The sequence below is a fragment of the Oncorhynchus kisutch genome, linkage group LG21 (assembly GCF_002021735.2).
Source record: "Oncorhynchus kisutch isolate 150728-3 linkage group LG21, Okis_V2, whole genome shotgun sequence".
Classification (NCBI taxonomy): Eukaryota; Metazoa; Chordata; class Actinopteri; order Salmoniformes; family Salmonidae; genus Oncorhynchus; species Oncorhynchus kisutch.
Window position 1 is genome coordinate 11,068,127 of NC_034194.2, and position 25,602 is coordinate 11,093,728.

A 25,602-nucleotide genomic window follows, 5' to 3' on the forward strand; every position below is an offset into this window, starting at 1 on the left:
TCAAACTGCGCATGTTATATCTTAACCGACTTCGTTTGGCTTCAACGCGCTATTGAGTCTTCAAACAGGAATGACTTGTGTCATGTGATCGATGGCTTTGTCCATTGGGTATTACCGAGCAGCAAGAAGTTGCTCTCAGATGATTAAATCTCCCATGAACACTAAGTGCTCTCTCAGTGCAATGCATTACACACAATTATTTATCTCAAGAGTCCCCATTCTAAACCATTACTCCATAGCTAGACAGTCATACACTTAGGTAAAGTAATAGAGGTTTGATCAGGAGAGAAATCATAATGACTACTGCCGTTTCCAGAGATGAGGTACAGAGGAAGAATAGTGTATTGACCATTTTCTTTTCAGATTACACGTTCGCAAAGATGAGTTACATGCAGAGAAAGATGCATGATGCAATAATGCACACCTGACATAATCATAGTGGACATGAAGAATAATACCAATTAATCTATTTAACTACTTCACATCAAACCCTCTATCATTCCTATTACACTATGTCTGCATCTGCATCCCAAATGGCACCCTTTTACCCATATAGTGCACTACTTTTGGCCAGGGGTGCAAAGGGTGTGCAACTGGGAGTGGATAAGGCTCTGACTGAGATCCACCCAGGTCGTGAGCTGGCAGTGACATAGGTTGCTTCCCAATTGGCACAATTCCCTATTTAGTGCAATACTTTTGCCCAGAGCCTATAGGGAGTAAAGTCCCATTTGGGGTACAACCACAGAGAAGAATGAATCATAGAATGAGTCACTCCTGAGGGACAGCGGCCTCCTCATGAAGCCACTACCCAGGCCACACGGCCATGGCCCCAGTGCCAGGAGGCAGCAGAGGGTAGCCAGGGTACCAATGTCATCAACCCTACTGCCATGAGCTACAGTCTGTCTTTGTTATTCTCTTTACCAATCCTGATGGTTATACTAGCGCAAGACTTTATGACTTCACGCAACAGGGGTTTCATTTCCCAGCGGTTCAGTATTCTGACCCCGGGTGTGTTCCAAATCGTAGTGTACTACATAGTAAACAGGGTGCCATTTGGGACGCAGTCTGACCCTGCTGACCCTGTTCAAGGGCAGAACTCACCATACTGAGAAGCATGTTAAATGAGGAATCTATATATCACTCTTTTCTAGATGAATCATCAGTAAAAACCTCCCTTTCCCACACAACACATTGCTTCACAGATACATAAATTGAATAATCCCGTCCCGGAATGATCTAACTACAGGAAATGGGGAAGTTCCCATCATGTTCCAGTATGCTCCGCCCTCCTCCGGGAAGACACCTCTGACTGTGTCCTTCACCCAACAGTGTCATTTGGGACCTAGGCTCTGACACATAGAGGGAAGGAAGTGCTTTGTAGGTGGAACCGCACAGTAGAGGGGCCCACTGGCAGCCAAGTACAATCAGTGAGCAGATTTAAATGCCCAAACGCCCATGTAAATAGGCCTGCTAGCACACAGAACATTGTGTCACACACAGAGCACAGTAGACAAGGAAAAATCCAGAAAATGATCAAACTAAAGAACTGATTTGTAAAAACTAGTACCCCTCAGATGTTGATTATTCAAATTTAGCGTTATCGTAGTCATATACATATATACTGATTGATTATAAGCAAGAGGATCCTGTGCAGTGTTATAAATCCTAACCCCAGTGCATGCTATTTCAATCATTTCATCCACACTGCTCTCGCACCTCAACGGGTGTCTGCGTAACCAGGCACTAAAATAGAACTTCGTTCTATTTGAGACGCTTGGCGTACTTGCAAGTCCCACCTCTCCCAGCTACTCATTGGCTTTCAAGAGCAGACAAATCCACGTGGGGTATTTGAAATATGAATGAGGAGAGATTAATCATAGATTTAAGGGGGAAACTTCGTTTTTTATTTTATCTGTGGATTAACACTAGAAGTGTCATATGAAGAGTCATGAATTTAAACATTTTAATTAGCCTACAATGCAATTTTCAAAGTCATGTACCACTGTCCTTGACTTTTCCTATACAAGTATATTCAAAACACTGTCGTTATTCAAATGTCGATGTGCATTCGCAGTTTTAGGAGGTCATGTCATTTTTGCCCCCTGCCGTTCCTTCACCAAACAGTTGGCTGCCATCTGAAACGGACAATATTTAGAATATTACAGCCGATATTATTCTACAAGTGAGGACTTGCGGAAGTATAGCCATTGGCTACTAAGCGGCAGACTAGTAACATAAAAAAAATATACAATTCCGTTCTTTTGAAATATAATTGATTTGTTTTTTTATGTTTCTTAAGACATGTCTTAACAAAATATGGAATGTACTTGATGATGTACAACACTTGAATTGTGGTGTTTTGTGTTTTTTTGGGGTTATTAGATATAGCCATCAGTAACAAACTAATGAAAATGCTAATTTTATCAAACGTTACTTAAGAGCTTTATAAACAAAACCAAAAGGACTATTTTTGCAATAGCATAGAGTGCATTTGGAAAGTATTCAGACCCTTGACTTATTCCACTTTTTTTTTGTTTACGCTACAGCCTTATTCAAAAATGGACGAAAACATTTTTTATCATAAAATCAACACACCATAATGACAAAGCAAAAATAGGTTCAGACATTTTTGCAAATTTATTCAAAATAAACTGAAATCCTTATTTACATAAGTATTCAGACCCTTTGCTATGAGACTCGAAATGGAGCTCAGGTGCATCCTGTTTCCACTGATCATCCTTGAGATGGTATTACAACTTGGAGTCAACCCATGGTAAATTCAAATGATTGGACATGATTTGGAAAAGGACAGATCTATCTATATAAGGTCCCACAGTTGACACCGCATGTCTGAGCAAAACTTAGCCATGAGGTCGAAAGGTATTGTCCATAGAGCTCCGAGACAGGATTGTGTCGAGGCACAGATCTGGGGAAGGTTACAAAAACAATTCTGCAGCATTGAAGGTCCCCAAGAACACAGACGCCTCCATCATTCTTAAATGGAAGAAGTTTGGAACCACCAAGACTCTTCCTAGAGCTGGCCGCCCAACCAAACTCAGCAATCGGGGGAGAAGGTCCTTGGTCAGGGAGGGGACCAAGAACCCGGTAGTCACTCTGACAGAGCTCTAGAGTTCCTCTGTGGAGATGGAAGAACCTACTAGAAGGACAACCATCTCTGCATCAGTCCAACTATCAGGCCTTTACAGTAGAGTGGCCAGACGGAAAGCCAATCCTCAGTAAAAGGCACATGACAGACCACTTGGAGATTACCAAAAGGCACCTAAAGGATTCTCAGACCATGAAAAACCAAGAGACCAAGAGTCTCTGGTCTGATGAAACCAACATTGAACTCTTTAGCCTGAATGCCAGGAGTCACGTCTGGAGGAAACTTGGCACCATCCCTACAGTGAAGTATGGTGGTGGCAGCATCATGTTTGATGTTTTTCAGCAGCAGGGACTGAAAGACTAGTCCGGATCGACTGAAAGATGAACGGAGCAAAGTACAGAGAAACCCCTGATGAAAATGTGCTCCAGGACCTCAGACTGGGGCGAAGGTTCACCTTCCAACAGGATAACGAACCTAAGCACACAGCCACGACAATGCAGGATGTGTCTTTATGGGACCGTGTTCGTTAGCAATACCACTGAAAATATCAAAAAAGAAGGTCCAAACGTCTCTGACAGTGGGAATCAAGCTGATTCGATACCATTTTACAGTGGCCAGTTCATGAAGGAAGGATTGCTCATTAAAGTTTTTTTAGCAAGAGTCTATGACAAATCAGGACAGGTAATTTCACTGAGCAGCCATTACAAACACAGGCTGTAAAACAGTGATCACTAAGATCATTACAGAAAACACCAGACTGATACCTATCAGGATTATTTGTGAAGATATCAAGGAGAGTAGCCTTTTCTGGGTGTTTGGAGTCATACCTTGTGGGATTGGTAATAATCTGAGAGAGATTTAGGGAGTCCCATTGCTTTAAGATTTGGTCAGGTGGTTTAAGCATGTCCCAGTTTAGGTCACCTAGCAGGACAAATTCAGACTTAGTGTAAGGGGCCAGGAGAGATTTTAGGGAAGGAAGGGTACAGGCTGGTGCTGATGCAGGACGATAGCACCCAGCAACAGCCAACAAAGAGCTATTTGAAAGTGTAATGCTTAAAACCAGCAAATCACATTGTTTGGGACAGACTTGGTGGAGACCACTGAGCACTGAAGGTGATCCTTGGTAAAGATTTCCAAAGGTGGGGGAGTGGCAGATCGGTCTTGTCGAAAAAGATTATAACCAGAAAGCACTGTATATGAAATGTATTTATTAGACTGTTAGAATGCATTGGTTCAGAAATGGATTGCTCGATGCCCAGCTTTTCAATTTTGTGTGTTTTTGGGGCAAAAATTCTACAAAGATCGAGCAACAAATAAAATGTAAAAAAAAAAGGACTATATGCATTTCAGGTAAAATAACAACCCAATGTTCATCTCCCAGGAAAAATGAAAAAGAAAATCTTAGCCACAGGGGTAGATTGCCTGGACGTGGGCAGACTGCCTGTAATAATAGAATAATAATAATATAAAACACAACATGCAACAATTAATTATTTTACTGAGTTACAGTTTATATAAGGAAATCAATCAATTGAAATAAATAAATTAGGCCCTAATCTATGGATTTCACATGACTGGGCAGGGGCTCAGAGTGGGAGTCACAAAAGGACTTTATTACAGACAAAAATACTCCTCTGTTTCGTCAGCTGTCTGGGTGGCTGGTCTCAGACAATCCCACAGTTGAAGAATCCCCTGGGCTGGCAGGGTTACATGTGGTCTGCAGTTGTGAAGCCAAATGGAGGTACTGCCAAATTCTCTAAAACAACGTGGGTATGGTCGAGAAATTAACATTCAATTCTCAGCAACAGCTCTGATGGACACTCCTGCAGTCAGCATGGCAATTGCACACTCCCTCAAAACTTGAGACATCTGTGGCATTGTGTTGTGTGACAAGACTGCACATTTTAGTGTCCTTTTATTGTCCCTAGCAAAAAGGTAATTATCATGCTGTTTAATCAGCTTCTTATTTAATCAGTTTCTTGTCAAGTGGATAGATTATCTTGGCAAAGGAGAAATGCTCACTAACAGGGATGTAAACAAATTTGTGAACAACATTTGAGAGAAATATGCTTTTTGTACACATGAACGATTACTGGGATCTTTTATTTCACCTCATGAAACCAGCACTTTACATATTGAATTTATATTTTTGTTCAGAATATTTTCCTCCCTCTCTAGGTCAGTGAAAATGCTGAGTAATACAGGGTCAATGGCTGTATCTAAACCACTTGCTACATCAGAGATTCTCAACCCCAAGAGGTTTGTTAAATTAATTAGCTCCTCAACATAAAAGGAATTATTCTCAATGCAGAAGCATGCTGTTCTACACTGTCATGGTTTCACTTTTAGTTTAATTTATCAGAAAACGGAACATGGAAATTACAGCGTAAATGGTAGATTCCCAGTCGCTCTCCAGAGAGCACTCTGAGGCGTGTCCCATAAGCGTGTCCCAAAGTGTCCCATAAGCAGTCCTTTATAGACTTACATCCCAAAAATGGCACCCTACCACCACAGCGCACTACCCAGGTCAAAAGTAGTGCACCAAATAGGGAATAAGGTGCAATTTGGGATGCAGACATGTATAGTATCCTGGGGTATTTCAAAATACCCTCAGTATGATTTTCCAATACCGTTTTATTGGTACTTTTTAAATAAATACCTACAGTCAACTTGTGCACTAGGTAATAGATAAAGCAGATCAAGTTCATCATTTGGCCTTTTAGATTTTTCCATTATGATGCTTACCAGTACTACTTATACTGTACTAGTTTCTCAAAACAGCTGTTTGAGCCTGTCATGTGTGTTTGTTTACAAAGAACCACAATGAGCCAAGCAGAGCCCTATACTATGTACGTGGTTTGAGGACTTTGCGATGTAGCTTTGGTCAACTCTGAGTTTAACTCGGGATAACCGGTACCACAAAAGTGGCTCTCCTTTTAGCCAGGTACATTTCTATGGCAATGAATCCTTCAGAACTAACCTGCTCCCTGACAGGCTAACTCATAGATTACTCCATTTATCCTGAATGACGTGTCAGAGCCGCAAATTGAGGACCAATGAAATCAGATTCCCTCCCTCTCGCAAAGATTGAGTTACCATCCCCTTCATTTGAGGAAGACGACTGATTAAATATTTTATTAATCAAGTTTTTTGTGTTGAAAAAAAAGTTCAAATACATAACACATTAATGCAGAACGCGATTGCAGAATGCAATTGAAACTTCACAGTAAAACTTTGACTTAATTTTGATCGATAGAAGAGGGAAAATAGGTAAGTAATCAAATAAAGATGGCACTATATACCCCTCGGCAGATTCATGAGGTGAGTCACTCCTACAGCACAATTTAAAGCTGCAATATGTAACTTGTTGGGAGACCCGACCAAATTGCACATAGAAAAGTGAGTTATAGATATATCATGGTCATTGAAAGCAAGTCTAAGAAGAGGTAGATCTGTTCTATGTGCACTATTTCTATGCTTCCCATTCTTAAGTCTCATTTTTGTGTCTTTTACTTTCGGTTTTGTACACCAGCTTCTTGGAAACAGCAGTTGAGACAATCCCCACCTGGATTAACATCCATTCCCTGCTGTCTAATATTTTTTTATATAGCTGTGTTGTAGTTAATGTTTGCATGCGCTAATTAGCATTTACCTAGCATCCGCTGTGGGAATTCCTTATCACCTGTTAGCATTTTGTTAGCATTCTGCTAACTGATGTTTTGGGGTCTATTTTCATTTGAAGATATGGACATCTGGATACCGCCCAACCCTTTTCCAGAGGCCTACGTCCATGGCCGTGCAGATCCCTGGTTTCGTCCCCAATTGCACCCTATTCCCTAGTGCACTTGGTCATTCCACCAATTCGGTGTCTTTGATATGTGTAACTTGGTGGAAAATAACATTTGATTTCACCCCATTTGAACATTCTGTCAACGCAATAAAAAACATGTTTTCCCCATCTCAAAAATGACTATAGTAAGTGCCAAATAAAGTAAAAGGGTTGACCGTAACAGGGTTGACGGTTTCATCTTAAAATCAGCCATAAATTCCCTTGCGACAGAGGAAATGGAAGCTTGTTGTGTACAACAGGGAGGGGCAATTGAGTGTCATGAAATGAAATTGTTGAAACAAGCTTCAGAGAGTTCAGTTCACGTAACAGGGTTGACCTTAAAATGAGGGACAGGGGTTTTTTTCCACTAAAATGAATCACATTAAATAAATAATCTTCAGAAATCACTGTCAAAGCAACAAAATAACTAGGACTTCACAATGATGGGTAACTTCGAGAAATGTTGGAGGTTAAGTGGGTTCAAATATTCCTGGAAGTCACAGAGGGTGGATGGAGTGAAATGCCAAAAGTCTTTATTTTCATATTTAAAACACATCTGATTTATTGAATTCTCCATGTTTCCTATATTAAAAAGGGCACTTCATTGAATATAACAGGCTTTAAAAAAAAATTCTACTTAAAATATCAAAAAAGGCTCTCATTTGGGCCCTGGTCAAAAGTAGAGTAAAGAGGGAATAGGGTGCCATTTGATCCAATCTGCTCCTAGCCCTGAAGAGATAGGAACACCCAGTCCCATGGTCACGTAACCTCAGCCAACATAAGGCAACATAAGGAACAAATTAGCCAACTGGGGTATTCACTCAACAAACTCATAGGTCTATGACATACTATGAATCCCTCTCGGTTTTATGAGACGGGAATCGGAGTTGAGTGGAGTTATTAAAATGAGCAGTCAGCATTATTAGCTCCATGTTCTGACTTGAGTTGGTTACATTCCCGTGGTTATGTAAAGGCCACACATGGACTGCATCCTCTTCTTTATTTAGGGCACTACTTTTGACCACGGCCCATAGGGAATAAGGCTCTGGTCAAAAGTAGTGCACTATGCAGGGAATAGGTTGTCATTTGGGTTTCAGCCACTGTGCCAGATAGCCTTCCTCTACTCCCTGAGCACATTCCTTCTCACTGCACTACCAGGGTGTTGGACAGCAAACTCAGGCAAAAACCTTTTGGATGGGGAACACCACCATTTATGGCTTGGCACAAAAGATTTTCTCATGCGCGCACAGACACACACACACACACACACACACACACACACACACAGCTAATGCAATAAGCTTGAGCTCCTCCGCTTGCTAAAATATTCACTGCAGTAGGTCGACAGCAGTGCTTGTGACGCATCTCACACTCAGGATGTGTCAATTGCGCTAAATGTGTGAAAGTACCGGTAACCAAGTTTGCTTCTATACCACCACAGTCAAGGATGTAAATGCAACTTGGCCATAGGGAAGACACTTCCATTGAAACTTCAGAACCATTAACCCACAGCTCTGGAAGCATCTTAAGAAAGCTGATCTAGATTCAGTTTAGCCTTTTAGACCACAATGAAAAAAAGTGAACTCTGGTTGAGTATTTGGGAGTCTCAGAGACTCATATCAGAGTCATGAGCAGAGCATGACTGCATCCCAAATGGCACCCTATTCCCTATGCAGGGTCCTGGTCAAAAGTAGTACACAGGGAATAGACTGCCATTTTGGGACTCTGACCGTGTCTTCTGGAATGCCCAAGTGTTATTACCCCTTCGATATTACAGAAGTCTTCTGCCCCGGGCCAGGGTTTGCAGTAAGAGCTAGGAAGCCTATAACTTATAGCTGCAGATACCCTTTTCCCCCTGGACAAATCCCTAACACTAAATCAGCTTACTATGACCGTGTTGCTGGGTATGGCCAAGCAGAAACCAAACTGTGGTCGTGTTCCAAATGGCATGCTATTTAAGTGGCAATAGAGCTCTGGTCAAAAGTAGTGCACTATAAAGGGAATAGGGTGCCGTTTGGGACACAGCCTGTCTCTTTTCATAGGAGAAGTCTGAAGTAAAGCTGGCTTAGACCAGCTCTAGACCACAGGCAGATCCCTGGAGCCGCTCCTTTTTTGGTTTCTAGCTTATAGCAAGTTGTTTCCACAGTAACATCACTTGAGCATGTCATTAAAACACCATACTGTAACTAGGGAAACATAAGAAATGTTAGTCTGCCACCGTCTCTGATGGATTGTACCGCAGCCCCTATGACTGACTCAATTACTCTTACATTGCTGTGGATTTCTCAGTTTTTTAAAGTTTTTTTATTTCACCTTTATTTAACCAGGTAGGCTAGTTGAGAACAAGTTCTCATTTACAACTGCGACCTGGCCAAGATAGAGCATAGCAGTGTGAACAGACAACACAGAGTTACACATGGAGTAAAAAATTAACAATTCAATAACACAGTAGAAAAAAAAGAGAAAAAAAGGGGAGTCTATATACATTGTGTGCAAAAGGCATGAGGAGGTAGGCGAATAATTACAATTTTGCAGATTAACACTGGGGTGATAAATGATCAGATGGTCATGTACAGGTATAGATACTGGTGTGCAAAAGAGCAGAAAAGTAAATAAATATAAACAGTATGGGGATGAGATAGGTAAATTGGGTGGGCTATTTACCGATAGACTATGTACAGCTGCAGCGATCGGTTAGCTGCTCAGATAGCAGATGTTTGAAGTTGGTGAGGGAGATAAAAGTCTCCAACTTCAGCGATTTTTGCAATTCGTTCCAGTCACAGGCAGCAGAGAACTGGAACGAAAGGCGGCCAAATGAGGTGTTGGCTTTAGGGATGATCAGTGAGATACACCTGCTGGAGCGCGTGCTACGGGTGGGTGTTGCCATCGTGACCAGTGAACTGAGATATGGCGGAGCTTTACCTAGCATGGACTTGTAGATGACCTGGAGCCAGTGGGTCTGGCGATGAATATGTAGCGAGGGCCAGCCGACTAGAGCATACAGGTCGCAGTGGTGGGTGGTATAAGGTGCTTTAGTAACAAAACGGATGGCACTGTGATAAACTGCATCCAGTTTGCTGAGTAGAGTATTGGAAGCTATTTTGTAGATGACATCGCCGAAGTCGAGGATCGGTAGGCTAGTCAGTTTTACTAGGGTAAGTTTGGCGGCGTGAGTGAAGAAGGCTTTGTTGCGGAATAGAAAGCCGACTCTAGATTTGATTTTAGATTGGAGATGTTTGATATGAGTCTGGAAGGAGAGTTTACAGTTTAGCCAGACACCTAGGTACTTATAGATGTCCACATATTCTAGGTCGGAACCATCCAGGGTGGTGATGCTAGTCGGGCGTGCGGGTGCAGGAAGCGAACGGTTGAAAAGCATGCATTTGGTTTTACTAGCGTTTAAGAGCAGTTGGAGGCCACGGAAGGAGTGTAGTATGGCGTTGAAGCTCGTTTGGAGGTTAGATAGCACAGTGTCCAAGGAAGGGCTGGAAGTATACAGAATGGTGTTGTCTGCGTAGAGGTGGATCAGGGAATCGCCCGCAGCAAGAGCAACATCATTGATATATACAGAGAAAAGAGTCAGCCCGAGAATTGAACCCTGTGGCACCCCCATAGAGACTGCCAGAGGACCGGACAACATGTCCTCCGATTTGACACACTGAACTCTGTCTGCAACATAGTTGGTGAACCAGGCAAGGCAGTCATTAGAAAAACCGAGGCTACTGAGTCTCCCGATAAGAATATGGTGATTGACAGAGTCGAAAGCCTTGGCCAGGTCGATGAAGACGGCTGCACAGTACTGTCTCTTATCGTCTTTTATCGATGGCGGTTATGATATCGTTTAGTACCTTGAGCGTGGCTGAGGTAACTATCATCTTGAATTCAGAGAGAGTGAGAGAATTTTTGTCACAATATGGATATATGATACACTTGTTATTTTCAAGGTGACAGGAAGAAAAAATAATTTGGGTCTCTACAATCTCTGTTCTAGGCCAAATAACTAGGATATCACTGGCGGTGATAGGGCGGTGCACAATTGGCCCAGCGCCGTCCGGGTTAGGGGAGGGTTTGGCCGGGGTGGTCCGTCATTGTAAAATAAGAATTTGCCTAGTTAAATAAAGGTTCATCCTCCCCATACAGCAATGAAGCAAGGCACACATGACATATTTCCTGAACTGGGGGGCTAAAGGAGTAATCATCCCTATCCATCTACAAGGCCTACTACAAGACAACAGTGGGCAAACTCACTCACTACCTACCCTGATAGTAATATGTTGTATGTACTGTATCAGTGTTGGCTACTGGGGAGAATGTAGTACATTGACAATGAAGTAATCTTCTAACAGCAAACATCTACAGCCAATACAGTACAGGAAAATCACTTTCTGATGACAAAAGTCCAATAGTCAGAGGGAGCTCTCTAAACATTGAGGAATGGTGAAATGACCCAGTCCACACAGTCAACAGACCTCAGTCTAGGGCCTATAGGCCGTAGATGGCATCTTTGCATTCCGTAGGCAGTGGTAAGCCACAGATCTGTAGGCTGTAACTACAGACCAGTGTCTACGGAAGAGTGAGTAATGTTACAGGATCCGTAGTAGACCCAGGGCTCATTTTACTGCCTGCCTAGAGAACAAGATCACTTAATAGATTAGTAACAACTTCTGTCATCAGAGACAACTGAAAAAATCTACCATCGGAGAGAGAAGGGAAAGAGACCATTAAATAATGTTGATCAGCAGCTATACTTTTATAAATTGATGGTATTCTGGAAGACAGATGCTGTCACAGTTGGTTTTAGGTACAAAGAGGCCAAATATAAAGCTGTACCACAGAGATCAATGGACATACTCAGTGAATACTCATTAGAATAGACTCCATGAAGTCACCAAACAAGCACACCGCATACCTCTCCACATGAAGGAGTTAAGTGGAACAGACAGTTGTTCAGATAACCCACTGTTGTGTTCACGTTTCCTTCATAAATACTATAGGAGCATTTACTGGCAACTACAGTGTCTCTTGTAGAAAGCAGAAATACAACAGTACATCTTCTTGTATTGTGCCCAACTGGTACCTAATTCCCTTTATAAGGCATTACTTTTGACCAGGGCTCATAAGGTGTAAAAAAAGGAACAAGGTGTGTTGATTGTAAACAAAGAGGCCAGGCAGTACTAGGCAATACACTATAACCACCTAGATCTTTTAAGTGACTGACAGGTTTTAAAAAGTGGCAAGCAGGCGAGGAGTGGGGAGAACATTTCTTCATTCTCACAGATTTATGACAAAGAGGCAATCAGAGGGAACAGCTGATGCTTGGCCAATAACCGGCAGGATTCTAATCCCAGAGATGTGTTTTCTGTCCCAAATGGCACCCTATTCCGTAATAGGGCCTATAGGGCTCTGGTCAAAAGTAGTGCACTACATAGGGAATAGGGTGCCACTTGGGACTCAATCGTGATGTGACCTTAGTGAGAGAGGCTCCCTCTTACCATCCTTTACCTAGTTCATTACAGCACATAACTCAAAGTTTAGGGCTCCCGAGTGGCACAGCGGTCTAAAGCACTGCATCTCAGTGCAAGAGCCGTCACTACAGTCCCTGGTTCAAATCCAGGCTGTATCACATCCGGCCGTAATTGGGAGTCCCATAGGGCGGCGCACAATTGGCCCTGCGTTGTCCGGGTTTGAATTTGTTCTTAACTGACTTGCCTAGTTAAAGAAAGGTTTTAAAAAAATTCTGTGGTGGTCTGAGTAGGCTATGAAGGGATTTGATTATCTGGACAGGGTTACCCCGGTGGGAGAAGTTTGTACCTGGTAAAAAGTGATTTAAGTCGTTTTGGAACCGGGCTGCCTCCCGGTGCCCCGTTCAAAGCCTGAGGCGATGTCGGCTCAAAACAAAAGTGACGTAGCCTAGGCTAGATTAAGCACGTGGAGTAGGATTCTGTGTTCACATGAAAAAGCCATTGCTCTTGATAACAATTATTTATCTGCATTCTCAATGAAAATAAGTTTGAAAATTCGACCATTTATTTGATGGAAAAGTGATGTACGTTTCTCGACGATGCACCATGCTGCCTTGTTGACAACATGACCGAGCGGCACGGATTACGGTTCGATTTGAAAAGGGCGCTCCTTCCTCACCACTTTTGTCCATTCATGTCACGGGCCATACATAGACCAGTGCACTGCGGCCCAGGTTAATAGAATTTACTCTTATCTGAGTGTTCACTGTAGTCTAATGACAAGGGAGACTATTACATTTACATATAAGTAATCAGAATGGACATAGCCTAAACCTATGTGAAAACCATTGCAATGAATACATTCCCTAATTTCGGTAATAACTGAAGGTATGATAAATGCAGATTTATTTGGCACTGGCAGCAATACACATAGGCCTATTCTACAGCACTGATTAGGCTACTGAAAATGTGTCATTTATTTTGTGCATAAAATAAAACTGGCTACATTGAGTTTAGACAGGCAGCCACATTCTGACCCCCCCACTAAATTTGACTTTTGGCCAATCAGATCAGTTCTGAAAAATATCTTAAGTGAAAAGATCCGATGTAACTGGTCAAAAGACTAATTGGTGGAAAAAAGATCAGTATTGGGATGCCTGTGTGAACGCAGCCATTATAGCCTGAACAGTGAGAGGACAATGTCAGCTGTGAATCCAAATATAGGATTTTTGTAGACAGTCTGCGACACTCTGAACACAGAAACCTACGGTACATATTGTTCAAATAAGCGACTTAATTGAAAGGTTGGCCGAAGATTCATTGTCGACTAAACGTGACATGTTTGTGTGACATTTAAAAGGGGCCTTTAATTAAATCATTACGAGATGTGCGTTTATGCCAATATGGCATCAACGTGTTGACACAACCCGTGGAACCGCAATTGAATCACAGCAATCCAAATTCATGATTTCTTCTGAGCGAAAAATACATCTTCGTTGTTTGATATCGGGGAATCAAATAATAAACTGCACAATGTTGGTTTTGCTGCGATTTTGGACATGCGACGGAATTCTAGAAATACAACTGAATAGCATCTGTAGAAAAAAACAAGAAATTGCATATTTACCTGGTCGAGAGGGAGATTGATGATTTCGCTTATGGGTTGCAGCAAACTGGATCCAGTGCATGCCGGTGACACTGTTTCAGTAGCCATGATTCAGTGAGTGTTGAGAGAGTACCTCTGCTCCCCTTCCCCTCTGACAGTGGATCCCCGATTCGCCCCGACTCTGATCCTACATCCACCGCTGTAGCTGCTGTTTGCTGCTGGCCACTACTGGCTGTCGGTTGCTCTACAGCACCTTCTAGGCGGAAATACTTCCCAAATCAACCATCATTTGGGCGGGGAAGGATTCGGCTCATCCCCGCTTTAGACAATGGTTTGTGACAATGTCAGCACCATATAGGCTGGACTAAATAGGCGTTGGTGCCACTAAATTAAGTCTAAAAAGTATAAATGGGTCTTTAATTCTCCGTTTCCAGTTGAAATAGGCTACTTTTTATTCACGTTATTTCATTTCTCTTGTAGTCCAAAATGTAACTTTTTTTCTTTATAAATATCATACTAAAATGTTATATTAAGCGCAGGTGCTCAATATGAAGCTCTGCTTCCGCGCACACTGAACGCAAAATAAGATGCTGCGCTGCTGTCCCTTCGCAGTGTCACTGTTATTCACCCCAGTCCTGAAGGTGGAGGCAAAGCAACATCGTAAACTACAACGTACTTCATAGAATCAAACGAGGAACCCCGACTTCCTCTGCGTTTCTAAGAATCTCGTTGGCTGAACATCATCACGTGACGCCAACTTCCGGCCTGAAAACATATTTTTCCTGTCCAAGAAACGTGAATTTGAGATAAACAAATGTTATCTTTTATTTAGCTACGAAACGTTCGAATGTAGGTGGTGGTAGCCACATTACATTTTACCATGGTGAAATGCGTGGTCCAGGGGTGTCCTAATCGAAGTGACAATAATAAAGGAGCGTTTCCGAATCGTCCTTCCAAGAGGTTTTTCAATTTTCCTAATGACCAGGCTCGGGTGAAAGTGTGGCTTGCCGCACTGCGAGAAACGGAGAAGGAGGATTCAACAGAGGAGCACCGAATATGTGAAGACCACTTTCTGACAGACCACATAACACCACGCGGAATAAGCGAGGATGCCATTCCTATCATGCCCCCATACCTCGACGGGCCACTGAGTCTGATCAGCCCGTGGGGCGAGGACTCTTCTGGCGAAGAGGAATTCGTGGATGATGATGATGCTTCGGCTATGCACGTAAGGATGTGCTCATCATTTTGTCAGCTTTCTTACTGCATTCATTGTAGTCGTTTTAACTTTGACCAACCCCTGTCTATATGTATTCTATTTACAGAATGACGATTTTGAAAAAGAATATGATGAGAGTCAGGCCGAGACAGAACCATCTGCATCTAGGTAAGGTTGCAGCACTCTAGCCTGTATTTAGGATAAAAATGGCAAATATAAGCATTCATCCTTTTGTGTTTTTAATGCACACATGCATTGTGCACACAAGGCCTATTTCAGTGTTTAATAAAAAAAATGTTATCCTCTTCACTCTAGGTTCTGTGAACTGGTTGAAGGCACCAAAACAAAGACAAGACAAGGTATGGGTAATCATCTTTACTGAAAAAGAATGTTGCTTCCGTGCCTTTGACAAAGACTTTATCCCAAATGGCAGCCTATCTCCTATATAGTGCACTACTTTTTGACCAGGGCCTTCTAATGAACTATATAGGGAATAGGGTGCCATTTAGGATGCAGGTAATGTCAAATCAAAGTATTTTTTTGACTTTGATGCAATGTTTACCATTTTCCTACTGTAGTCTGTGCTTCTACTGAACCCAAGCCAGTGTTACCGTACACCAGTAAGGGATTTGTCCGCCAGGATCTATCCCTGGCTCTGCTGACCAAGAAGTTCCTAAGGCTGATGAGTGGTGCCCCTCATGGTATCATGGACCTCAACCTCGCAGCACAGAACCTCCACACACGCAAACGGAGGGTATATGACATCACCAACTGCCTGGAGGGGATCAAGCTCATCCAGAAACAATCGGCCAACAAGATCAAGTGGATGTGAGTAGTATATCTTCAACACACAGGCTCTTTGCCAGTCTGTGCTCCCACCTTCTGTGTATGTCTGTTTTGACAGGATGTGTTCATGCAGGGTTGTATTCATTAGGCACCAAATGGAATAAAACAGACTAAAATAGGAAGGGACTACCTGAACTTGTCCAATAAGAAAGACTTATTTTCATGTTCTGTCGCAAAACTTTTGTTATATGTTTTCTGTTGCGTGCCCTGATGAATATGCGACCCCCAGATCAACTTGCATGGTTGCAAGGGGATGATCTGTATTCTGTGTGGTTTCCTCCTCTCCCTCCCCAGAGGTCTGTGTCCAGTCACCAGTTTTGTTGGGCCGAAACAGAGGCTTCAGCGGGAGCTGCAGAACCTGAAGACGGTGGAGGAGAGTCTGGATGCGCTCATCAAGACCTGTGCCCAGCAGCTCTTTGACATGACCGACAGTTTGGACAACATAGAATATCCTTTTAGAAAAGCATACAGTACATTTCACCTCTTGCATGGGTGTTCGATTCTCAAACCTTTTCCAGGAGTGTGCTCTTGCACACTCGCCATCATGGATTGAAAAGCATAGGCTTTGGCTGGAGGAAGTTTCCACCATTGAAATCCATGTGAGAAAGTGCAACTGTAAATTAACCTACGTTTCAGTTCACAATCATCAGGAATTAACCATACTGTGCCCAAACATTGGTTCAGTTACCTCAGTGTCTACTAAAGTACAAGGGTGTTATGTATCCTGCTGTTGTATACTCTTTAACTCCCTCTGTACATTAGCCTACGTGACCCACAGTGACATCAGTGCTATCAAGGTGTTCCAGGAACAGACGGTCGTTGCCATCAAGGCCCCGGAAGAGACCAAGCTGGAGGTGCCAACACCCAAGGAGGTACAGTAAGCCCTGGAGGGCCAACCAACAACCCTGCTTTAAGCATGAAACAACTGAGAATCTGAGTGAGGATAGACTGCCGATAGGTACAATTCAATCACAATGGATTTGTTTCCATGAAGCAGCTGCCTGTAGCTCACTGCCGAGAGTAAATGCAGCGTCTTTGCTTAGGTAGCACAACATCTAGCTAGCGAATCATGCTAACAGCTAGTTAAACATGTATCTATGGGCTTAATGCGATTATGGAGAGTGAATTAACATGTTTTGTCATCTTGCTAGCTGTGGCCATCTGGCTAATTGCAACATTAGCGCAGCTATAGCTAACATTGACTAGACCATAAAACAACAACGCTACTGCCACCTTCTGGTTCAGAGTATTTTAACAAGGCTGATTGGCTGACAACTTCAAGATCTTTGCTGTGTGAACACAAAAGAGATTGAATGCCGACACTGTAAAGAGGTGCTAAGTACTGTCGGCAGGGAAACGTTTGGCAATCCTACCGGTTTGTATGAGCTTTTACAGACCTTGATCGTGTTCATTAGGAAACGCATTAGCAAACCATTGTGCAAAAAACTTGCTTTCCTTATTGGACAAGTTCACGTAGTACCGCTCTGTTTCGGACCGTTTTGTGCCCAGTGAACACAACTCTGTTGCAGTACATGCATATGTATTCACTCATGATGGACTGATGCCATCTAAACAGTTGCAGAATTGGTACAATTCTACACCAATTAGTCTGATGTTGATTGGCTGAACAAATCACTTTGAATTGTTTCCATTTTAGGATGTCATCCAAATCCTCCTGAAGGGAGGCAGGGGACCAATCAAAGTGCTGACCTGTGAGATGGACGGGCCTCAACGTGCCACACAGGGAAGTGGAAAGACAACCGGCTTTCTATCACTGGAGGAGAGCCGGATTAAGACCATGCTTCTGCACACAGGTAACAGCACAGATGTGCTTTTCAATCAATCAATCAAATGAATCAATTGTTAAGCTATATTAGGTGCCCCAGACATTTAATTACAACTATGTAAAGTACCTTGAAATGTCCTACTCTGTAAGAAAGGGATTATGCCATGATTGGATTGGAACATTGAGTGTGTTCCCCACTGCAAGCAGCAGAGAGAGCTGTTTACTATAAAATAGGCTTGGGGAATACTGTATCAAATGAGGTCAGTTTTCTCACAAAAGGAAAGTTATGAAAGTATATACACTGCTCAAAAAAATAAAGAGAACACTAAAATAACACATCCTAGATCTGAATGAATGAAATATTCTTATTAAATACTTTTTTCTTTACATAGTTGAATGTGCCGACACAAAATCACCCAAAAATTATCAATGGAAATCAAATTGATCAACCCATGGAGGTCTGGATTTGGAGTCACACTCAAAATTAAAGTGGAAAACCACACTACAGGCTGATCCAACTTTGATGTAATGTCCTTAAAACAAATCAAAATGAGGCTCAGTAGTGTGTGTGGCCTCCACGTGCCTGTATGACCTCCCTACAACGCCTGGGCATGCTCCTGATGAGGTGGCGGATGGTCTCCTGAGGGATCTCCTCCCGAGACCTGGACTAAAGCATCCGCCAACTCCTGGACAGTCTGTGGTGCAACGTGGCGTTGGTGGATGGAGCGAGACATGATGTCCCAGATGTGCTCAATTGGATTCAGGTCTGGGGAACGGGCATGCCAGTCCATAGCATCAATGCCTTCCTCTTGCAGGAACTGCTGACACACTCCAGCCACATGAGGTTTAGCATTGTCTTGCAGTAGGAGGAACCCAGGGCCAACCACACCTCGGTACCTAATGGCAGTCAGGCTACCTCTGGTGAGCACATGGAGGGCTGTGCGCCCCCCCCCCCCCCCCCCCCCCAGAGAAATGCCACCCCACACCATGACTGACCCACAGCCAAACCGGTCATGCTGGAGGATGTTGCAGGCAGCAGAACGTTCTCCACGGCCTGCTTTCATCTATGAAGAGCACACGGCGCCAGTGGCGAATTTGCCAATCTTGGTGTTCTCTGGCAAATGCCAAACGTCCTGCACGGTGTTGGGCTGTAAGCACCTGTGGACGTCGGGCCCTCATACCACCCTCATAGAGTCTTTCTGACCGTTTGAGCAGACACATGCACATTTGTGGCCTGCTGGAGGTCATTTTGCTGGGCTCTGGCAGTCCTCCTTGCACAAAGGCGGAGGTAGCGGTCCTGCTGCTGGGTTGTTGCCCTCCTACGGCCTCCTCCACGTCTCCTGATGTACTGGCCTGTCTCCTGGTAGCGCCTCCATGCTCTGGACACTACGCTGACAGACACAGCAAACCTTCTTGCCACATCTCGCATTGATGTGCCATCCTGGATGAGCTTCACTACCTGAGCCACTTGTGTGGGTTGTAGACTCCGTCTCATGCTACCACTAGAGTGAAAGCACTGCCAGCATTCAAAAGTGACCAAGACATCAGCCGGGAAGGATAGGAACTGAGAAGTGGTCTGTGGTGTCCACCTGCAGAACCACTCCTTTATTGGGGGGGGCTTGCTAAATGCCTATAATTTCCACCTGTTGTCTATTCCAATTGCACAACAGCATATGAAAGTTATTGTCAATCAGTGTTGCTTCCTAAGTGGACAGTTTGATTTCACAGAAGTGTTATTGACTTGGAGTTACATTGTGTTGTTTACGTGTTCCCTTTATTTTTTTGAGCAGTGTATTTTGTTGTGGTCAACAAATCAACTGTTAATTTCTCCTTCTGTAGGGGCCTCTGCATCACAGAATGCTGTACAGAGTGGATAGTCTTTCGTTATGGTAGTATGCTGCACTGTCACATTGTCGTCATTGGATGTTTTTGTCTCACTGTTTGGACTCTGACTCCACATTCTGACATTGTCACTTTGTGAAGAGGCCATTTTTGTCATTTTTAAAAATATATATTTTTCTGTGTAAAATGCCAACTATTCCTCGTATGACTTGATTGTAAAAAGTGCACATAAGTCATGAAATCACAAGCGTTATTTTTTATACATGTAGTTTTGAGTTTACAGTCTATCCTCACTCAGATTCTCAGTTGTTTCATGCTTAAAGCAGGGTTGTGGTTGGCCCTCCAGGGCTTACTGTACTAAAGTGGTTGCAGTACACTACTGTATTACTGTACTTTTCAGTCATCTACAAATGTTTGCAAAATGGTGGACAGTATCAATGTGACAGCTATAGTCATTAGAAAGTAACAAATGCTCATGTACATAAAGTTTAATTTTCCAAGCAGTTTCATCATGTACCTTAGTGGATTGGAACATGTGTATGTTATTTGTTTCATCTAACTATTCTGAATGCCCTATTAAAAGTTGTTTGTCTTTCTGTTTTTATTTTATTCTGTTATTACTAATTAAGAAAACACTTCCAATGCATCCTCTTATGGATAAACTCACTTCTATATAAAAACAAATATCTAACCCTTATTTTATTACTTATCTCCATGTGCAACATCCTGGCTAAATTTATATTTATGAGGTACACGATTTTGACATGTAATTTAAAAAATAGTAGTTCAAAAATCGTTATCATTCCTATGGTGTAGACCTGAGACACCTTATCCACAAAGTTTGTCATTGCTAGTGAGTCCTGGAAAGCCAACTGAGCAAAGGGAAATCCATCTATGCTCCTATTCGTTCAAACATGCCAATTCACTCGTTTGTCCCTCCCCTTTCTATACTCAGGTTGACGCTCCATTGACTATGCGCCCAGTACAGGTTGTTTCGTGGGCTAAGACAAACTGTAATAATGAAATATTGTATTTTTTTCTTGGACACAAGGATAACACACAAATAAACAGACATTTCACTACTGTAGTTTTGACTGTGGATCTGCGCGGATAGCGGAATGGCAAACTTGGAGTAGCCGAACAAATCCTATGGCACACCAGTTTTTTTTTTTTTTTTGTGAAACTGTTAATTAAGGATTGGGATATAAGTTATTTTATAGACATTTAAAGTGAGCGAAGATGCCGCCGCCGGAGTTGATCACGGTCACGGAATTTGTGGCCGAAACTAATGAGGACTACAAAGCGCCCACAACCTCCAACTTCACCACTCGGATGTCGCATTGTCGGAACGCCGTGGCAGCATTGGAAGAGGTGGGTGCAGGCCACCGCGGTGTGAAAAGTAGCAATATACTGTAATTGACTTTACATTATTAAAGGTTTTCTTAGAATCAAATGTGCGCCTTTACGCACGGATAGCCTTTACGCACAAAGTAACCGAATTTTCCCACATCTAGTTAGTTTAGTTTCCCTTCAAGTGATACGGATGCAACTTCTGAAAACAAAAGAGGAACGGAAAAAGACCTCTGGGAAGTCAAAGCATTTTTTTCTTATCCTGCTTTCTTATTCCCCAAAAGTGTCCAACAAGTGCTCATAAAACGCCAAAGTTTATAGGCTATTTCATTCTGAACCAATTCTAATTAGAAATCTATATACCGAAAATGTAGTTGAACATTCCTTTATAAAGATGTAATTACTGTAGGCTACTATGACCTCATGCAAAAATGCTTTACCCCGTTGTGAGGAATATATCTTATCTGTTAGCTTACTGCCTATGAGGCAGTTTCACTTTGAAAACAGTGTGTGGACACTTCCCACGTTGAGGCTTGAGCCCTTTACAAACTTGAATAGTAGTACCACACCTTTAATACACAGTGGGTCCTTCACACTTCCATATCATTGGAATTGGATTTCCTTGATATCTCCCAAATGGCACTGCTATGGTTCTGGTCTAATGAGTGCACTATAAAGGGAATAGTATGCCGTTTGAGACATAAACCTTGTGTTCGCATTAGGCCTATTGTCATGCACGATAGATCACGATGGGTACTTCTATGGCATCCCTGGCATCTGTTGGCATCCAGATCTGCTCCTGAATGCTCTCTGGAGATGTGCTGTTGCCCCAAGCCAGGCTGGTAATAAAGAACATGGTCTGTCAATGCCACAGATACGCTACTGGCCTTTGGGGAGGCTGTATGAATCACTGGATTGTTATAGTGTAGGCCCTATCCATTTTAGAGCAAACTGTTTTTGCGCAATGGAGGAAGTCACACACACATAGCCCTATGAGAGGATCGGTTGATGTGTGTACAGTGTTGCATACAGAATATACCACATGAGGAGAGCTGACTAGAGAACACTTGTTGTAAGTGTTACATTAAGTGTAATCTTGTCAAAACAAAGAAGTGTTGTATTGCAATGACTTTCTCTGTTTCACAACTGATAGTCTGAAACAGAATGCCAGTCTTTAGCTTCCCCTTTCCCCCCATTAGATTTCACAGTTGACAGTGAACGCACTGTGTTTATCAAGTTGGACACACAAATGCATACACACACACACACACACAGGTTACACTCACGTTGATAAATTGACACAAACGTCCAGAACACACAGCCGGCAGGCAGCAGTAATGGCGATCATTACATCAAGTCGACTGACAGGCAGCACTCCCCTTTCCAGTTCCTCTTGTCTGCCTGACATTGCCTGTAGCAGCCCACTGTGGCTGCCTATTATCATCTGCTTGTAGCCTTCTGTGGCTGCCTGCCTGTTGAGGACAGTATCGCTGTGGACTGGAGTGTCATGCTGTTGCTTCTTTGTGATGTGTGGTGGGTAGCTCTGTTCCAGGGAGCCACAGATTGTTTTCACATATACAGTTGAAGTTGGAAGTTTACATACACCTTAGCCAAATACATTCAAACTCAGTATTTCACAATTGTTGACATTTAATCCTAGTAAATATTCCCTGTCTTATGTCAGTTACAATCACCACTTTATTTTAAGAATGTCAGAATAATAGTAGAGATAATTATTTATTTCAGCTTTATTTCTTTCATCACATCCCCAGTGGGTCAGAAGTGTACATACACTCAAATAGTATTTGGTAGCATTGCCTTTAAATTGTTTAACTTGGGTCAAAAGTTTCGGGTAGCCTTCCACAAGCTTCCCACAATAAGTTGGGTGAATTTTGGCCCATTCCTCCTGACAGAGCTAGTGTAACTGAGTAAGGTTTGTAAGGACTCCTTGCTCGCACACATTTTTTCAGTTCTGCCCACAAATGTTCTTTATGATTGAGGTCAGGGCTTTGTGATGGCCACTCCAATACCTTGACTTTATTGTTCTTAAGCCATTTTGCCACAACTTTGAAAGTTGTTTTGGTCCACTTGGAAGATCCATTTGAGACCAAGTTTTAATTTCCTAAATGATGTCTTGAGATGTTGCTTCAATATATCCACATAATTTTCCTCTCTCATGCTGCCATCTATTTTGTGAAGTGCACCAGTCCCTCCTGCAGCAAAGCACCCCCACAACGGGCTTCACGATTGGGATGGTGTTCTTCGACTTGCAAGCCTCCCCATTTTTCCTCCAAACATAACGATGGTCATTATGGCCAAACAGTTATATTTTTGTTTCTTCAGACCAGAGGACATTTCTCCAAAAGGTACGATCTTTGTCCCCATGTGCAGTTGCAAACCATAGTCTGGCTTTTTTTTGGTGGTTTTGGAGCAGTGGCTTCTTCCTTGCTGAGCGGCCTTTCAGGTTATGTCGATATAGGACTCGTTTTACTGTGGATATAGATACATTTGTACCTGTTTCCTCCAGCATCTTAACAAGATCCTTTTCGCACCAAAGTTAATCTCTAGGAGACAGAATGTGTCTCCTTCCTGAGCGGAATGACGGCTTTGTGGTCCCATGGTGTTTATACTTGTGCACTATTGTTTGTACAGATGAACGTGGTACCTTCAGGCATTTGGAAATTGCTCCCAAGGATGAACCAGACTTGTGGAGGTCTAAAATTTATTTTCTGAGGTCTTGGCTTATTTCTTTTGATTTTCCTATGATGTCAAGCAAAGAGGCACTGAGTTGAAAGGTAGGCCTTGAAATACATCCTCAGGTGCACCTCCAATTGACTCAAATTATGTCAATTAGCCTATCAGAAGCTTCTAAAGCATGACATAATTTTCTGGAATTTTCCAAGCTGTTCAAAGGCGTAGTCAACTTAGTGTATGTAAACTTCTGACTCACTGGAATTGTGATACAGTGAATTATAAGTGAAATAATCTGTCTGTAGTCAATTGTTGGAAAAATTACTTGTGTCATGCACAAAGTAGATGTACTAACATACTTGCAAAACTATAGTTTGTTAACAAGAAATGTGTGAAGTGGTTGAAAAACTAGTTTTAATGACTCCACCTTAAGTGTATGTAAACTTCCGACTTCAACTGTAGTCCTCTTTTAAAATAACCGATCTCAGTCCTCTTTAAAGTGAACTCTGGGGTAAAAAAAGAAAGAAAGATATCTCAGTTCTCTTTGTATTCACACTGTCCTTACCTTTGAATGAGGACTCAACTCTTTTGCCAGTTCACTTCACCAATGTTTTTGGTCCAAGTCCTCTTTGCATTCCCATTAATATGTTTAGAAAAGAACTAAGATCTATTTCCAACATTCACTCAATGCACTGTGGGTTTTTACCATTCAATCAGAATGTGATGTCAGACAGCTAGATATACCATATACCTACGGTGCCTTCGGAAAGTATTCAGACCCCTTGACTTTTTCCACATTTTGTTACATACAGCCTTATTCTAAAACTGATTAAATAAAAATAAATCCTAATCAATCTACACACAATTACCCCATAATGACAAAGTGAAAACAGTTTTTTAGGAATTTTTGCTAATTTATAAAAACAAAAACAGAAATACCTTATTTACATAAGTATTCAGACCATTTGCTATGAGACTCGAAATTGAGCTCAGGTGTATCCTGTCTCCATTGATCATCGTTTCTTCAACTGAACAATCAGGGGGGATGGGCCTTGGTCAGGGAGGTGACCAAGAACCCGATAGCTCCTCTGTGGAGATGGGAGAACCTTCCAGAAGGACAGCCATCTCTGCAGCACTCCACCAATCAGGCCTTTATGGTAGAGTGGCCAGACAGAACCCACTCCTCAGTAAAAGGCACATGACAGCCCGCTTGGAGTTTGCCTAAAGGCAACAAAAGATTCTCAGACCATGAGAAACAAGATTCTCTGGTCTGATGAAACCAAGATTGCACTCTGACCTGAATGCCAAGCGTCACGACTGGAGGAAACCTTCAGTGGCAGGGACTGGGAGACTAGTCAGGATCGAGAGAAAGATGAACAAAGCAAAGTACAGAGAGATCATTGATGAAAACCTGCTCCAGAGTGCTCAGGACCTCAGACTGGGGCTAAGGTTCACCTTCCAATAGGACAATGGCCCTAAACACACAGCGAAGACAACGCAGGAGTGGCTTCAGGACATGTCTCTAAATGTCCTTAAGTGGCCCAGCCAGAGTCCGGATTTTGTCCCGATAGAACATCTCTGGAGAGACCTGGAAATAGCTGTGCAGCAACGCTCCCCATCCAACCTGACAGAGTTTGAGAGGATCTGCAGAGAAGAATGGGAATCCTTGAGGTGAGCTGGGTTGCGGACTGATCCCGTTCGCCAGTTGAACAGTGTTTATTCCGACACATTGGTGTGTGGCTGGCTTCCAGGTTAAGCTGGCGGGTGTTAGGGAGCTGGATTAGGCTGGTCATGTTTCAGAGGACGCATGACTCCACCTTTGCCTCTCTCTCTCTCTCTCTCGAGCCTGTTGGGGAGTTGCAGCG

The 25,602-nt window shown here is 42.7% G+C and overlaps 3 protein-coding genes across 3 annotated transcripts in view; 2 read left to right on the top strand and 1 right to left on the bottom strand.

Annotated features, from left to right (window-relative positions):
- mboat2b (membrane bound O-acyltransferase domain containing 2b) overlaps positions 1–14,597 on the bottom strand; it is a 64,180-nt gene extending 49,583 nt beyond the window's left edge. Inside the window, exon 1 of the mRNA XM_020455088.2 lies at positions 14,025–14,597. Coding sequence (XP_020310677.1) covers positions 14,025–14,111 — 87 coding nt within the window. The 5' untranslated portion in view covers positions 14,112–14,597. The remainder of the gene's footprint in view (positions 1–14,024) is intronic.
- A 134-nt stretch (positions 14,598–14,731) lies between these two features.
- Positions 14,732–20,300, top strand: e2f6 (E2F transcription factor 6). Its single transcript, XM_020454806.2, has 8 exons — positions 14,732–15,231; positions 15,329–15,390; positions 15,538–15,581; positions 15,801–16,050; positions 16,363–16,515; positions 16,826–16,940; positions 17,726–17,882; positions 19,694–20,300. The coding sequence occupies exons 1-8, from the start codon at positions 14,884–14,886 to the stop codon at positions 19,729–19,731; spliced, it is 1,167 nt and encodes a 388-aa protein (XP_020310395.1). The 5' UTR covers positions 14,732–14,883; the 3' UTR covers positions 19,732–20,300.
- Positions 20,301–20,467: 167 nt separating this feature from the next.
- Positions 20,468–25,602, top strand: part of LOC109866250 (arf-GAP with SH3 domain, ANK repeat and PH domain-containing protein 2-like) — a 44,859-nt gene continuing 39,724 nt past the window's right edge. The window contains exon 1 of the mRNA XM_020454805.2: positions 20,468–21,067. Within this exon, the coding sequence (XP_020310394.1) occupies positions 20,936–21,067 (132 nt within the window). The 5' untranslated portion in view covers positions 20,468–20,935. The remainder of the gene's footprint in view (positions 21,068–25,602) is intronic.